Genomic DNA, 13,037 nt, shown 5'->3' on the forward strand with positions numbered 1-13,037 from the left:
TCCCACAGTAGCCATCCACTCTGACTGAGCTGGAGTCAGACCAGGGGCATCTCCAGGCAGGACTGTGGATTTGGTAGAGCAACTTGTTCATGTACCTTGTAGAGGTGGAAACAGGGAACGTTATGAAGGAAGAGGATTCTCACCTGCCCGACTCAGCAGTGCCAGCCTGGACGTGTCTGTTGGGAGAACTAGTCACAGGGAAGGTGTGTGTAGAAGCAAAACATGGGAAAATTGGGCATGGCTAGTGGATGCTGGGCAGGTTGGGGTATTTAATAAGTTAAGGGGGCATGGTGGCAACGTTGTGTAAGTTTAGTGGGCACGGTGGTACTCGGTTGAAGGTTGGACCAAATGATCTTGGAGGTCTTTTCCAACCTTAATTGAGATCAATAATTTTCCATTGTTCATACTTGCCAATTTATGGTAACATAATGATTTTATGATTTTAAGGGGGCATTTAATAAATGAAGACACTAGAGGAAGGCAGAAACAGCTAGCAGATATAGTTCCACTGTTTTACTTCTCAGGGATAGTACAGGCCATAACGAAAGGAAGTATTTTGCTAAGCGCTCACTTCTTGCAGAAAAAAGAAATAAATTAAATGCCTCGGGCGGCCTGATTTGAAAATACGTGAAGAAAGCGGAAAGCGCTTCCTCAGCTACCGGAGGTGACACCCCGCGCCGGGACGCCTTTAAACGGCTCCCTGAGAACTTCCCCGCCGGCGACAGGCCGGTGCCTCTCCGAGCAAACCTGAACGAGAACTCGGGTGACTCCTTCCAAGTAGCAGAGCTGGAGGGCGGGAACAACCCGGCACCTCCCGAGCGGCGGCGGTGGCGGCGGCGGCAGGGATTCAGCCCACCGGGAGGGCGAGCGCCTTCCACGGGCTGCGAGCCGACGCTCCCCCCAACACTCGGGGGGAGCCCGGCATGAGCTGGTCGGTGCCGGGGCGGTGCCCGGTCGGTGCCGGGGCGGTGCCCGGCGCTCCCTGCGGGCGCAGCTGTCACTGTCAGGGCTCCGGCGAACCGGGATCCCGGCCCCTCGCACGGGGAATCCCCCAGCCTCGCCCCCGCAGCCAATCGCCGCGCCGCATGCAAATCACGGCCGCGCCCCGGGCCAGTGGGAAGGGAGCGGGGCGGGGAGGCGGTGCCCCGTTGGATGGCGAGGAGGGCGGTGAGGGCCAATGAGACGGCGAGGCGGGCGGGGCGCGCCCCGGGGGCGGGGACATGCAAATTTAGTTTGAAAAGAGGGCGGGAAATCCGAGTTTCGCGGGAGGCCCTTGGCGCGTAACCCGTCTCCTTTCCCTTCATTCATTGTCAGCAGCCGCCGCTTCCTGGAGCCATTTTCCAGCCGGCCCCACACAGCGGGAGCGGCCCCGCTCCATCCGCCGCATCTGCCCGCCCCGCCGCCTCCGTCCCCCCCCGGCGCCCCGTATCCTGCAGCCGGGCCCCCCCCGGCACCCGCAGCCCCCAGTATTTTGCGCGGGGCCTCGGCATCGAGGAGGAAAGCAGCTGGGAAGGCCGGGGGGGGAGGAGGGACGGGGGGGAGGAGGAGACGCGGCTGCGGGGACAGACCCGGAGGGAAGGATGAGAAGGGGACTCCAGCCGCCGGCCCCGGCAGCAGCAACGCCGCCCGCGCCGTCCACGGACTCCAGAGCAGCCCCCGCCGGCTTCCCGGCCCGCTTTGCCGCCGGCACCTTCATCCAGATCCGCAGCACCGGCGCGGCGGCGGGGGCGCCCTGTGTTGTCTCCTCCTCCGCCGCCGCCGCTTCCCAGGCTCCCGGTGCCTTTGCCCCGGCGGCGGATGGGGGCCAGCCCGCTGGCAGCTCGCTGTACTGCACCCCCCACGGACCCGCCGGCAGGACGGCGCTGCTGCAGCCCGCTCTCGGCAGTGGCGGAGGCCGCCCCCCGGTAATTTTGTGTTTTCCCCCCGTCCCCGCGGGGAGGGTGAAGGGGACGGGGGGGGATCCCGCTGCCGGCCGGGCCCGGGGGGCGGGCGGGGTGCGGGGGGGAGGGCAGGAAAGGCGGAGGCAGCGCTTTGTTGCAATAAACTTTCCTGCCTCCTTCCCACCCCCCGCTGCCGGGTCTTATTGAAAAGGAAAAGAAAAAAAAAAAGGAGGAGAGAGAGAGAGAGGAAAAAAAAAAAAAGAGGGGCAAAAAATAATAATCGCCCGCCACGTCCCGCCGCACGGGTGCAAGGAGCGAGCAGGCGGCGGCGGGGAAGGGCCCCGGTTCCCGCGGGGCGGGGGGCCGGGCCGGGCCGTGCCCCGCCGGTGTCTCCGCTCACCCCCGGAGCCGCCGGTGACGTCTGGCACACGTGCGCCGAGGCCGCGGCTGTGACTGGGAGCCGGGGCGGGCGGGGAGGGGGACGCCGCTTCCTCCTCCTCCTCCTCCTCCTCCTCCTCCCTCTGGCCTGGGACAGCCCGACCGCCGGCCGGCTGCCCCCGGCCCCCGCCGCGCTCCGAAATGCCCCTGCAGCAGGTCAGTGACTCGTAGGGCGGCGGCGAGCACCAACCCCCTCCTCCCCACCTTTAAAATTGACACCCCCCCCTCCTTAAAATTTATGCCCCCCCCCAAAGAAAAAAAAAAAATCCGCCTCCCCCACTCGTGGGGTTTTCTTTGTCCTCGCTGATTTCGGGTGTGCGCTTGGCCCTCGTGGGCTCCGCCGAGTTGGAGAGTGGGGGAGGGCGCGGGGCATCCCCGCCGGGCGGGGGTCGTGGACGTCGTGAGGGGCTCACCTGCCCTCCCCCCCGGCCTCTGCGACCCCCTCCCTGCGGCATGGGATCGCTGTACTCCTTCCCACCTCTTCCTCTCCCGTCCCGGTGCGCCCCTGCCCGGGCAAAAGGGGTTTTAACACGCCTTCCCCCCCCACACCCTTTCTCTCCTCTGCATCCAGTCGATGATGGTCCAGGTATGGGATGGTGCTGTAATTCTGAAATACTTCTGGAAGAGCTTTGAGAACAGCTGGGAAACCGGTGAGGAGGACAGGAGCTGCTTCTTGCATGGGTTTTCGCAGGTGTTGGTTGCTGAGCTAGTCATGGAAGTTTCAAGGCTCATCAAATCTCATCCAAAGCTTTTTTTATTATTATATTTTTATTTTTAAAATAAGCATCTTTGCGGGAAAAGATAATTGATTTTTTTTTTTTTTTTGTGCTCATGGTCTTCAGCATATCCTAATAGCATTCACTGTCAAGCAGGCTGCTTCAGGCTACTTTGTAAATATTTGGCTGTCCTGTGCGAAGGTTGATTCCTAGAAGGTGATGGTAAGCGAATTCAAAGAGGAGCATATGTTACACGATGATTCTGGGAGAATAATTGTACAGGCTTTTTTGGCTTTGTGGGAGGGATGTTGATGTCACAGGAACTCCTAAAATTTCTCATTAATGGGTGCAACAAGACCTTCATGTGTGGTTTTAGTAGTTTTATTTGTTATTATTTTTTTAATATAGATACTGTTCACCTCTGAAGGGAGGAACTCCTGGCCATAAAAACCTAGGAAGGCTTCTTTCCACCTTAAAGATTTGGAAGCAGGAAGGAGATTTAGGGCTCTGCCTGCGAAAAAGTCCTCATGCAAGTTGTGAGTTTGTCGTATGCCCTCAGCCCCTGTACGAACTTTGGGGAGAGATGTGGGATGGAGAAGGAAGAGAGTGGTCAGGCCAGTGGTATCTACAGCCTCTGGCTGGCACCCTCCCAGGGCGATAAGACATCCATGGCACTCACCAGGAAAGGGGCTCTGCATCCTGCTCTGCCCTGACAGCCATGTTCTCGTGAGTGCCCCTCTTGGACCTGTGCTGGTTTGCTGCAGACCCATCTTTTGGGAAGTTGGGCTGAAGCACCCTAGTGTTCTGCCCTGTCTTTCTGCTCCATGAACTGCTTGGTAGGGAGATGATCCAGCCCTTTCACAGTTCTCTGGTTTCCAGCTAGTTTTCTTCAAAACTTGTAGAGCATTTTCTGGGACTGGGAGAAGAGGGTATTTCCCCCTTAGTTACTAGCAGAGCATTTTTGAGAAACTGTTATTAAGGACTTGTGAGAGGAGCAAGAAAACAGTGGGTAGTTGAGGCAGTGATCTCAGGTGAGTAGCACCGATATAAATTTGGCTCATGATTAGTTGAGTTGCAAGTAGTGGATGGGTCTGAGACCCCCCACAGCTGAAAACAAGGCCCTGCTATGCAAAAGATGGTAGGGATAAGTCTAAATTTTGACCAGCACACCTGCAATGATTAGGGTTATGAAAATACTCCTAGCCTTGCAGATGTAACTGCCCTGGCAACCCACCCATTGCTTCTAAATATAAACTATGGTATGACTGGAAAAGTGTCAGTACAGCAGTATAGTTTAGGTTGTTCAGAGAGGTGGTTGACCAAATGAAAAAGGTTCTTTGGCCAAAGTGAGCTGCTTCCGCCCTGGGAATTTGTTAGTTGTTTTATCTGTGATTGTGTATGTGTAACTCTGCTGGAAAAGCCTTGAAAAGTGGCCTAGTCCATAACAACAGGAATCTACAGCCCTGCACAGATGAGAACGTGCACACTCCTCTGTCTCCAAAGCATGTGACTATCCAAAACCTGTTCCTTGCTCTACTGCCGCCTGTTGTGGTGGATCCTGCAGCTGAGGGTCACTAACTGGGCTCTTGTACCCTGGTGAGCCCGGGCTCCAGGAGGCTGTGACCGGGTCTGCCCACCCTTTCAACCTGAGGAGCTTTTGCATGATTCCTGTGGAGTTAATAGAAAGTGTTACTGGGTGAATCTGAACTCCTGCCATGGCTTAAACACAAGCAGTAATGAAGAATTAACCCTTGCAGAACAAACCATTGGCCTGTGCTCCTGGGGAAAGCCCAAGCATCCTCCCCTGCTCTCCTGCACCCTGCTACAGGCTGGTGCCTCTTCCCTTCTGGGCTCTTGGGATTCCCACAATGGAAAATTAACCATGACCTAAATAAATAAAGGTTTTCTGCTGGGCAAGCAGGTTGAACCAGCTAATGGCAGGTCTGGGAAGCGCCAGGGACCATCAAGAGAAAGTGGTGGCCACGGATATGGCACAGGAGTAGTGACATGGTGCCGTTTTGGTGTCAGTGAGTTTGTGGATCAACTTGGATCCCCATGAAAACTCAGGAGAAATTAGTGTTTGACGAGGTACCCTTAAAGCGGTCTCGCTGGTGTTGCCTTTACACTTGGTGTGAGAAAGTCACTACCATTTGCAAATCCCAGTACTCAAAAATGGGGCTGCTATAAAGGCAAGCTGTTCAAAATGTTTCTAATTCAAATAGTGGAGAATTTCTTACTGTCTTTGGGTTATAAAGATAAGCCTTTAAGAAGAGGGCCATTTTCTTAGCCATGAGAAAATGCTTAAATGGAGACACCACCCACATGTTAAGTCCTTTTTAAAAGGGGCTAAATCCTCTTAACAACAATATCTTTAGAGAACTCCTGTGGCCTTTAGATGACATGAGCTGTGGAGAGGCTGGTTCGGCATACTTCAGAAGGGGGCAGGAGGATTTACATTTCCAAACTGAATACTTAGTACCTCTCTCATTTTTCTGCTGGTTTAGAAAGCACCTCTTCCTTCCTCCCTTCTTCTCAGCAAGTCACAGCTGGAAAGGGAGAAAAATGGGATAACCCACAATTTTTCTGCTAGGTGTTATGTAAAGGAGCAAACCAAATAGGACATTAATAATGAGCAAGGAATTAAGGTATTGAAGAAGAACATGTAAGTTGCATAAGGAAGTGGGCAGTTAACTCTAGGAGCTTTTCTTTATTTTGCAGGAATAAAAATGTTTGTATGTGAAGACACAGGTGTTTTCATATTCCGACCCAGTTTCATATTTCTTTGCCTGATAGTTTGTGTTACTAGAAATGAATGCTAGCACGAATCTGGGACGTTTGGTTTTTGAATACCATTTAAGGGAATTTCTTTTGTTTAAATCCATCTCCTCCAGCAACAGGCTGCTTCTGAGCCCAAGGAGGTACCATGTGGTCCTTTGGCACAGCTGTCTGAGGAGAATTCAATCCTGATTGCCCTAACCATGCTGACAAACATCTTGTAGAAAGTGGGCGTCCTAGTAAAACCCTACAGGAACAGCCTGTGGCTTACTGATGGTGGCTTTGCTACCCTTGCACAGAGTCTAGCTGTGCTGGTGTGGCTCCATCTGCACCAGAACTACTGAGTATGGTAGCCCTGTGATGATAAGGGCTTTTGGCAGAGTTCCCTGAACAGCTGAGGCACTCAAAGGCTTTACTGTTGCTGGAAGTAGGTTTGCTTCTCTCTCACCGTCTCCTCTGTTTCATTGCCTTTGCTCTGCCCATGGCCAGGCCATGTTCTTCCCCTGCTAGTGTGCTTGGAGAGCATCTGGCTGTGGTGACAGGTTGGTTTTCTGCTGCTTTAACGAGGTAAAATAGCTGAATCTGAGCATTAGGTCTGGCATGCATCTTGGGCCCAGGATAAGGTGAGTGAGATGAGGGAAGGAGACAAGAGATTTCCAGTGCACCGGTGCTGAGGTGCTAAATTGGCTCACAAAGCCTCCATTTTCTGGTGTTGGTCTTACCTGTTCTCGCTATGAATCTCTTTTCCTTGTGCCATCAGCCTGCTTACCAAAAAGCTGGATGGGGTCACTTTATGGCCAGTTAATTCTTCTGTAGAGGCTGCTTCACCTGGTTGAGCAATTAAAGGCATTTTATTTCCCCTCATTTTATCCCAGGTATGTTGATGCTGCCCTGTTAATTTTTACACAGCGCTCATCTGTATGTGCAAGCATTTAAAAGGAAAATAATCTTTAAATTTAGGAGCAGCTTTGTTTTGCAAGATGAAGGGTTCTCCCACTACTTCTCTGAGTATGACTGTGGCAAACATTTGAGGAAAGAACATAAGAAGGGATTTGCCCAGGACAGCCCTTGCTTCAGGGGAGCACTTCCTTGGTGGAAGGCTATAATGTGTTTTATAGGTACCAGTGGCCTGTGATTTTTGTCTAATCCCTGTTTGAATATAGCTCTAGTTATGACCTTACATAACAATAGGTTCTGTCTATGATTTAGCTGTCTTGTATGAAAGGAAAAAAACAATTCTCTTTGTTTCTGCCTTTTTTTTTTTCATTTTGAACTTGCTGTCTCTAGTGTTCCTGGGTGATCCTAGATATTAGGGTAGGGAAAAATGATTTTCTGATATGTTTCTCTGCACAGTTTATGATAAATTATCTTCTGTCCTCAGATGTCTTCTCCAAGCTGAAGAGAGATAGACCATTTCATTTCTCCTGAAATGAAAGTCATTAATGTTGAAATAAAGATGTCCTTTATAAAGGAACCACATGAGTGCGAAAACAAGCATGTCTGTTAGTTGGGAGCTTTTACTTGTGAAACTTTTGGGGACTGGTAGCTTTGAAGGATGTTTTGAACACATGGTAGACCCACTTTGCAGGCCTAGCAGGAGCCAGAGGCCTTTTCAGACCCAACTTGTTTCACAAGATCTTAACCTGGCCCTGGGCAGAGGAATGGGCGGTCTAGAACAGAGGGTATAAGTGGTCATGACTTCTGTAGGAATGACTCAATGTGAAGTGTAGGGTGCAAAAAGGAAAGCAAAGTAGCACCATTTCTCTTTGGACCCCCTGTCCTGTGCAGGCCAGTGGGTCTGATGTGGTTGCAGGAGGGGCATTCAGCCCATCCCTTCTGTCGGAGGCTCCCAGGGGGAGACTGGGGGATGCCAAACAAATATGTGAGCTTGTCTTGGTAGCTTCAAGTATGGCATCTTCCAGGTTTCACTTCCAAAGGTGTGTGTTGGGCTGATGGCCATGGCTGTTGTGGCAGGGCTGGTACTGGTGTGGAGGGGCAGGAGCATGCTCAGGCTTTAGTCCTGGCTTGTGGAGGAGCTTCCTGCGAAGGATGGGTCTGAGGCTGTGGCTTCAGCTTGGGTGGGTTTTTTTGCACCAGTGGTGATAACATAGATGCAGCCCTACCCAGTGTGGAGCTTCAGCAGATGGAAAGCTCTTAGAGGAACTAAATCTCCAGCTTTTATAGACTCTGCAAATAATCTCATTTACAGCTGGCAGCACTGAGTGTGTATGTATGGTAGTAACTCTCATCCTTACAAATGACTAAGTTGGACTTCAGGCTTTGTTTTGGCTGGCAGAGTTAATCACTTCCTGCATTATTTTTCAAGAGCAGGATTGTGTTTGTAGTTCTGGGGAGAAGAAATCCCCATAATTTTCCCTGGGGCCAGTGGTGTGCAGTGGGAGGGAGGCTGCCTGAGTCTCTGGGATGGGGCTGCTGCAGTGCTGGAGGTGCTGCTGGTGAGGTATTTGCACTCTCTTTCAATTTCAGTTCTGTTTGAAGACAGGCTTGGCAAAATTGCCCAATTTATCACATCTTTAAAAAGGAACTATTTCACTTCTGTTTTCCTCAAGTAAGTTGGTCCAAAACCACCCTTGGAAGCGCTATATGCCTGGCCTGGGTGTCTCCTGAAGTACCGTGATGTCTGTTTGGATGCTGCTGCTATTTGCAGGATCTAGTGGCATTCGTGGAGTTCTTAATGCCTTGTGGGCTCAATGTGAAGTGTGGTAAATATTTCCATCTGCAAGCCCTGTAAAGAGAGAAGGCAGGAACTTGACTACGTGTTGATTAAACCAGAGCATATTGAAAATGGCCTCTGTTCTGTAGTAGGAGTGTACTACTTAATGCATTTTAGACTGCCTTTTATACATGTATGAATGCATAGCAAATGTGTTGTTTGTTTGCAAACTGAACTTGCCTAAGGTTAATGGTACGTGTCATGAGTCTCCTGTCCTACTTATGAATGGGAACAGTTGTTGACCTGACCCGTTACAGTGTGAAAACTAACATACTAGCTCTGCCACCGCTGCGTGTGCATGCCCTGCAGCTCTCAGGCTTTTTGTGCTGAAGGTCTTTTGCCTAGGCTAAGTTAGGAGTCGGAAGTGGAGCACTGAGGATCACCTTTTCAGAATCAGCTCTCGTCTTTTCTGTGAGTGTGCTAAATTATGTGCGCAAGTATGGCTTTTCTTTATTCTTGCCTCTAAAAGTAAAACCAGTCCCCTGTTTCACTGCTTTGTTTAAGTAGGGGATTTAATTTGATCACCTGCAGCTACTGTCAGGATTTCATCCAACTTGGATGTGGCTGCATTTACGCCCAGAAGTGTCCACTGCCTAAGGCTGATGACATATCAGACCCTTTCTTCAAGGGTCTAGGACCTGATTTTTAGCAAGATAGTAGGTGTTTCCTGTGATGCACAGTTGCAGTACTGCAGATGTTGGGTCCTTGGTATCTTGAGCTTTATGCGAACAAGTCACTGTTAAAAGCAGAGTTGCTATTATTTTGCCTTTCATTTCTATGTCTTTACAACAGAATTTTACAATCTCATCACATAGACATTGCAAGACACCAGTTGTTTTGCAAAGATCTAGTAAAAACCTGTAGAAAACATGTAAGCAACTATTTTTGATATAAATAAATTGTACTGGGAAACTGGATAACAAGATTACAACCTTGGCTGCTTCAGCTCCAGCATTCCTGCCCCAAGTTATGGTATGCATGTGTTGGTTATGTATGCATAGATTCTAAAAGTAATTTTCATTAATGAACTTCTTGAAAGAATTTCTCCTCTTTACCATGCTGTTCTGGTTTTGGTTTTTTTGCTTGTTGTACAGCTGTTGGTTCAAAGGTTGTTGCATATTGCATAACTTAATGCTAGAAAGGGGGGTGGAGGAAGAAACTCATTGGCAAACTTCCTTCCTTGTTAATTAAGGTGACATTAAAAGTCTCTGGTCTAGGACTCAATGGTGCACGCCATGCAGTGTGAGAGTCCAATTCTTATATAGCACGTCAGGCTTATTGGTGCACTCTACTAGTTTGCTCTGAATATAACTTTGTCTTAATTTTGGTTCTATCCGTTAGTTAAAATCTTACTAAAATTGGAGTGCAGTAACAGACATATTTTCTTGCAAGCCACTGAATCTGCACTGTAGGATTTAATGTTTTTTACACATTTTAAAGTACAGATGTAATTTTAGAGTGAAACACTTCTCCATAGGGTGAGTGTACTATGCTGTCTATAAAAGCTTTCAAATTTGCCTTTCAAATGTTGTTCAGAAACAAACTGGCATGTAGACTTGCTTGCATCCCTCATTCCTAGAGTCCCATTTATGAGGTGTCATCTGGTAAATGTCAGGTCTGGAAGTAAAAATGTAACCTCTTGGCTCAGCAATTATTTTGGTGCAGTCCATTTATGTTGACAATAGGCTTCTGACTTTTTGGATGCTACCACAGTGTAAGCAGATAAGTGTATAAAAAGTACAAAAAGGTGCACAGAAAGGGTTTCATCTTGTACCATAGGTGGAATGGCAGTCTCTGTGTATCTGGTTGTCTACCATGGCTTAGATGGGATATTAGGAAAAGGGTCTTCACCCAGAGGGTGGTTGGATGCTGGAACAGGCTCCCCATGGAAGTGGTCACAGCACCAAGCCTGACAGAGTTCAAGTGTTTGGACATGTCTCTCAGGCACAGGGTGTGACTCTTGGAGATGGTCCTACGCAGAGCTGGGAATTGTTCTTGATGATCCTGTGGGTTTGTTCCAGCTCAGGGTATTCTATGATTCTTATGGAGTAATGGTTTTAAACTAAAAGAATGTAGATTTAGACTAGATATAGGAAGTTTTTTACAGCAAGGGTGGTGAAACACTGGAATGGGTTGCTCGAAGAGGTGGTAGACGTCCATTCCTGGAAACACTCAGGGCTGGGTTGGGGGTCTGAGCAACCTGATCTAGTTGAAGATGTCCCTGCTCCCTCAGAGGGATTGGACTAGATGACCTTTAAGGCTCTCTTTCAACCCAAACTATTCTATGACTGATGGAAAATACATGCTCTAAGGAGCAGATCCGAAGGGTTTGCTGTGTTCTCTGAGTGCTTCTGCAATGGAAACTGGGTTTTCCTTCACCTTCTGCTTGGGTGATTTTAACATCTGCTGTTTTTAAAGTTGTTTTTCCAACCAGGAACGCTAGAAATTGAATTATGTGGAATTAAAATGCCTTGAGTAATGCTAGTAACCTAATAGTGCCTTCAGAACTTGTTTTCTTGTGCTGCTAATTCTGGAATTAAATGGCAATTGCCATGTATATATTCTGGTGCTATTTTGCCTTGCCAGCGTTGTGTTTTTAGACAGCGTTGGTCCCACACATTGACAGTCAGTTTTTTGTCCCCATACAGTAAGCTAGTTCACACTTTGTCTAATGTCTTCGCATAGCGGGAATTGATGTTGGTTACAGCTCTCACAGAAGGCTTTTGTGTGGCGATATTTGAAAGCTGTCTTGTTGGAGCTTTTATCAAGGCTATTGCAATGAGGCCATTATCCCTGCTCGTGGAAAACATAGATATTCGCAGAAATTTTTGTAATAATGCTTAGTAAGTGGCGCGCTGGTACAGAGTGACAGTGCTGGAGTGGTACAGAAATAATACCCGAGGTGGCAGCCGTGCTGTGGCAGGGAGTTATCTGTCCCTGCAGGCGGGGGACAGGGTGGGAAGGGAACCCTGCGCAGGGCAGACGGAGGGTGGTGATCAGGGCTATCGCAAGCACGAGTAATCCTGGCCGTCGGCTCAGCAGAATAAAGTTTTACTTTTCATGGTAAGAGTTTTATTGAGCGGCTCCAAGTAACCCAGATCTAAATTGCTGTATAACGCTTCTGCACCTTGCACTTTTTTTGGGGTGGGTTCTTTTTCTTTTTTTTTTTTTTTTTTTTTTCAGCCGTGCAGTATCTGTAGCCAAAAAGTGTATCTTGGGAGTTATGTAAAACTGTGAGTAGGGTGAGAGGAAGCTGAAACTTCACAACCTCGCTGTAGTACTCTTAAGCACAAAGCTCTTGAGCCAGTAGAAAAGACAACTTACTACTTGAGGTGGGCTTTAAAAATTATAATAGCATTTTCACTGGCTTCTTTGTCTCAACAGTGGGTATTTCACTGGGTTTATTCTCTTTTTCCCTCAGGAATTAGGAGTTAGAAGAAGCTCTCTTTTTTTGTAAAACACAGTGTCCTGAAAGCACAAGCAAGTTGCTCATTTTCTCTCTGGTTCTTAATCATAAGAGCTGCCTTGATGATTTTTCCCACCTCAAATTAGCAGTTTATTTATAACATGCTAATGTTCTGCATGCCCGTCGGTATTGCTGTTCTGTCATGCTGAGCTGAGAATTGTTCTCTCGAAAACTGACACTGAGAAGATGACATAAAAGAACATGAGAAATTGCATATGATAGAGAAAAATTCAGGTGGCTTTCGTATGACTGATTCATGCTTTCTATAAAATCACTCGAATTTCCTATCCAGTTTTCTCTTGCTAGTCACATTTTTGTTGCTTGGTTTTATTTTTGCTTAAAAAAAAAAAGTAATGACCATTGCCTTTTGGCATTCTCGTTACCCTCTTGTTCCTGCTGGCAAACTTCTCTGTAATCATCTTCCATGCAGTGCCACCAGCTGCCTTCTTGGACTGCAGGCAGAGGAGTGAAGAACTTCAGGGTGTCTTTCTCATGTGCTGCAGGGCCACTGTGGGAAGGTTCTTCCAGATCTAGGCATTAGCAGCATCCTTCCCAGTGGTCGTCTGCTTCAGCTGCTCTGCAGAAAGATGGGAGCGTTCAAAGTTCAGACCATGCAACATGGAATGTCTTGTGCGTGGAAAAGGGCAAAATAAAACACATCCCATGAGTTTCTGTGCTTGGAGCCATGTGCTTTGTAGGTATTTATGAGAAAGACGGTAAAGAAAGGTGCAAGATCATTTTGAGGCCTCCAATGTTGTCTGCTTGTGACCTGTTTTCTAAAAATGCTCTTCATGTTGCTGCTGGCCTTGGCATGCTGAAGTCCTTCCCTATTCTTGTCTTGGTAGCATCATGCTTTGCTGAATATGTGGGAAGTAAATGCAGCAGTAGTGAACAGGTTGCATGCTGTTGGCTAGATCTTAAGCTTAGGTACAGCCTTCTGTGGGCAGAGGTAAATTAGTAGTTATAATGCATTTTTTGTGGTGTTTGTTTGTTTTTAGAGGGACAGAAACCCCTTTTGCTGTGAAAGG

General features: G+C 48.5%; 1 protein-coding gene across 4 annotated transcripts in view; it reads left to right on the top strand.

Annotated features, from left to right (window-relative positions):
• Positions 1-2,423: 2,423 nt before the first annotated feature.
• The window catches only part of E2F3 (E2F transcription factor 3), a 43,026-nt gene continuing 32,412 nt past the window's right edge, over positions 2,424-13,037 (top strand). For 3 of the 4 annotated variants that reach the window (XM_017808365.1, XM_017808367.1, XM_017808369.1), the window contains exon 1: positions 2,424-2,474. In XM_017808365.1, the coding sequence (XP_017663854.1) occupies positions 2,460-2,474 (15 nt within the window). In that variant the 5' untranslated portion in view covers positions 2,424-2,459. Of the gene's footprint in view, positions 2,475-11,519; positions 11,607-13,037 lie in introns of those variants that run through there. The other variant, XM_017808368.1, reaches the window with a different exon arrangement.

This window comes from Lepidothrix coronata, unplaced genomic scaffold, assembly GCF_001604755.1.
Source record: "Lepidothrix coronata isolate B3197 unplaced genomic scaffold, Lepidothrix_coronata-1.0 Scaffold23, whole genome shotgun sequence".
Lineage (NCBI taxonomy): Eukaryota > Metazoa > Chordata > Aves > Passeriformes > Pipridae > Lepidothrix > Lepidothrix coronata.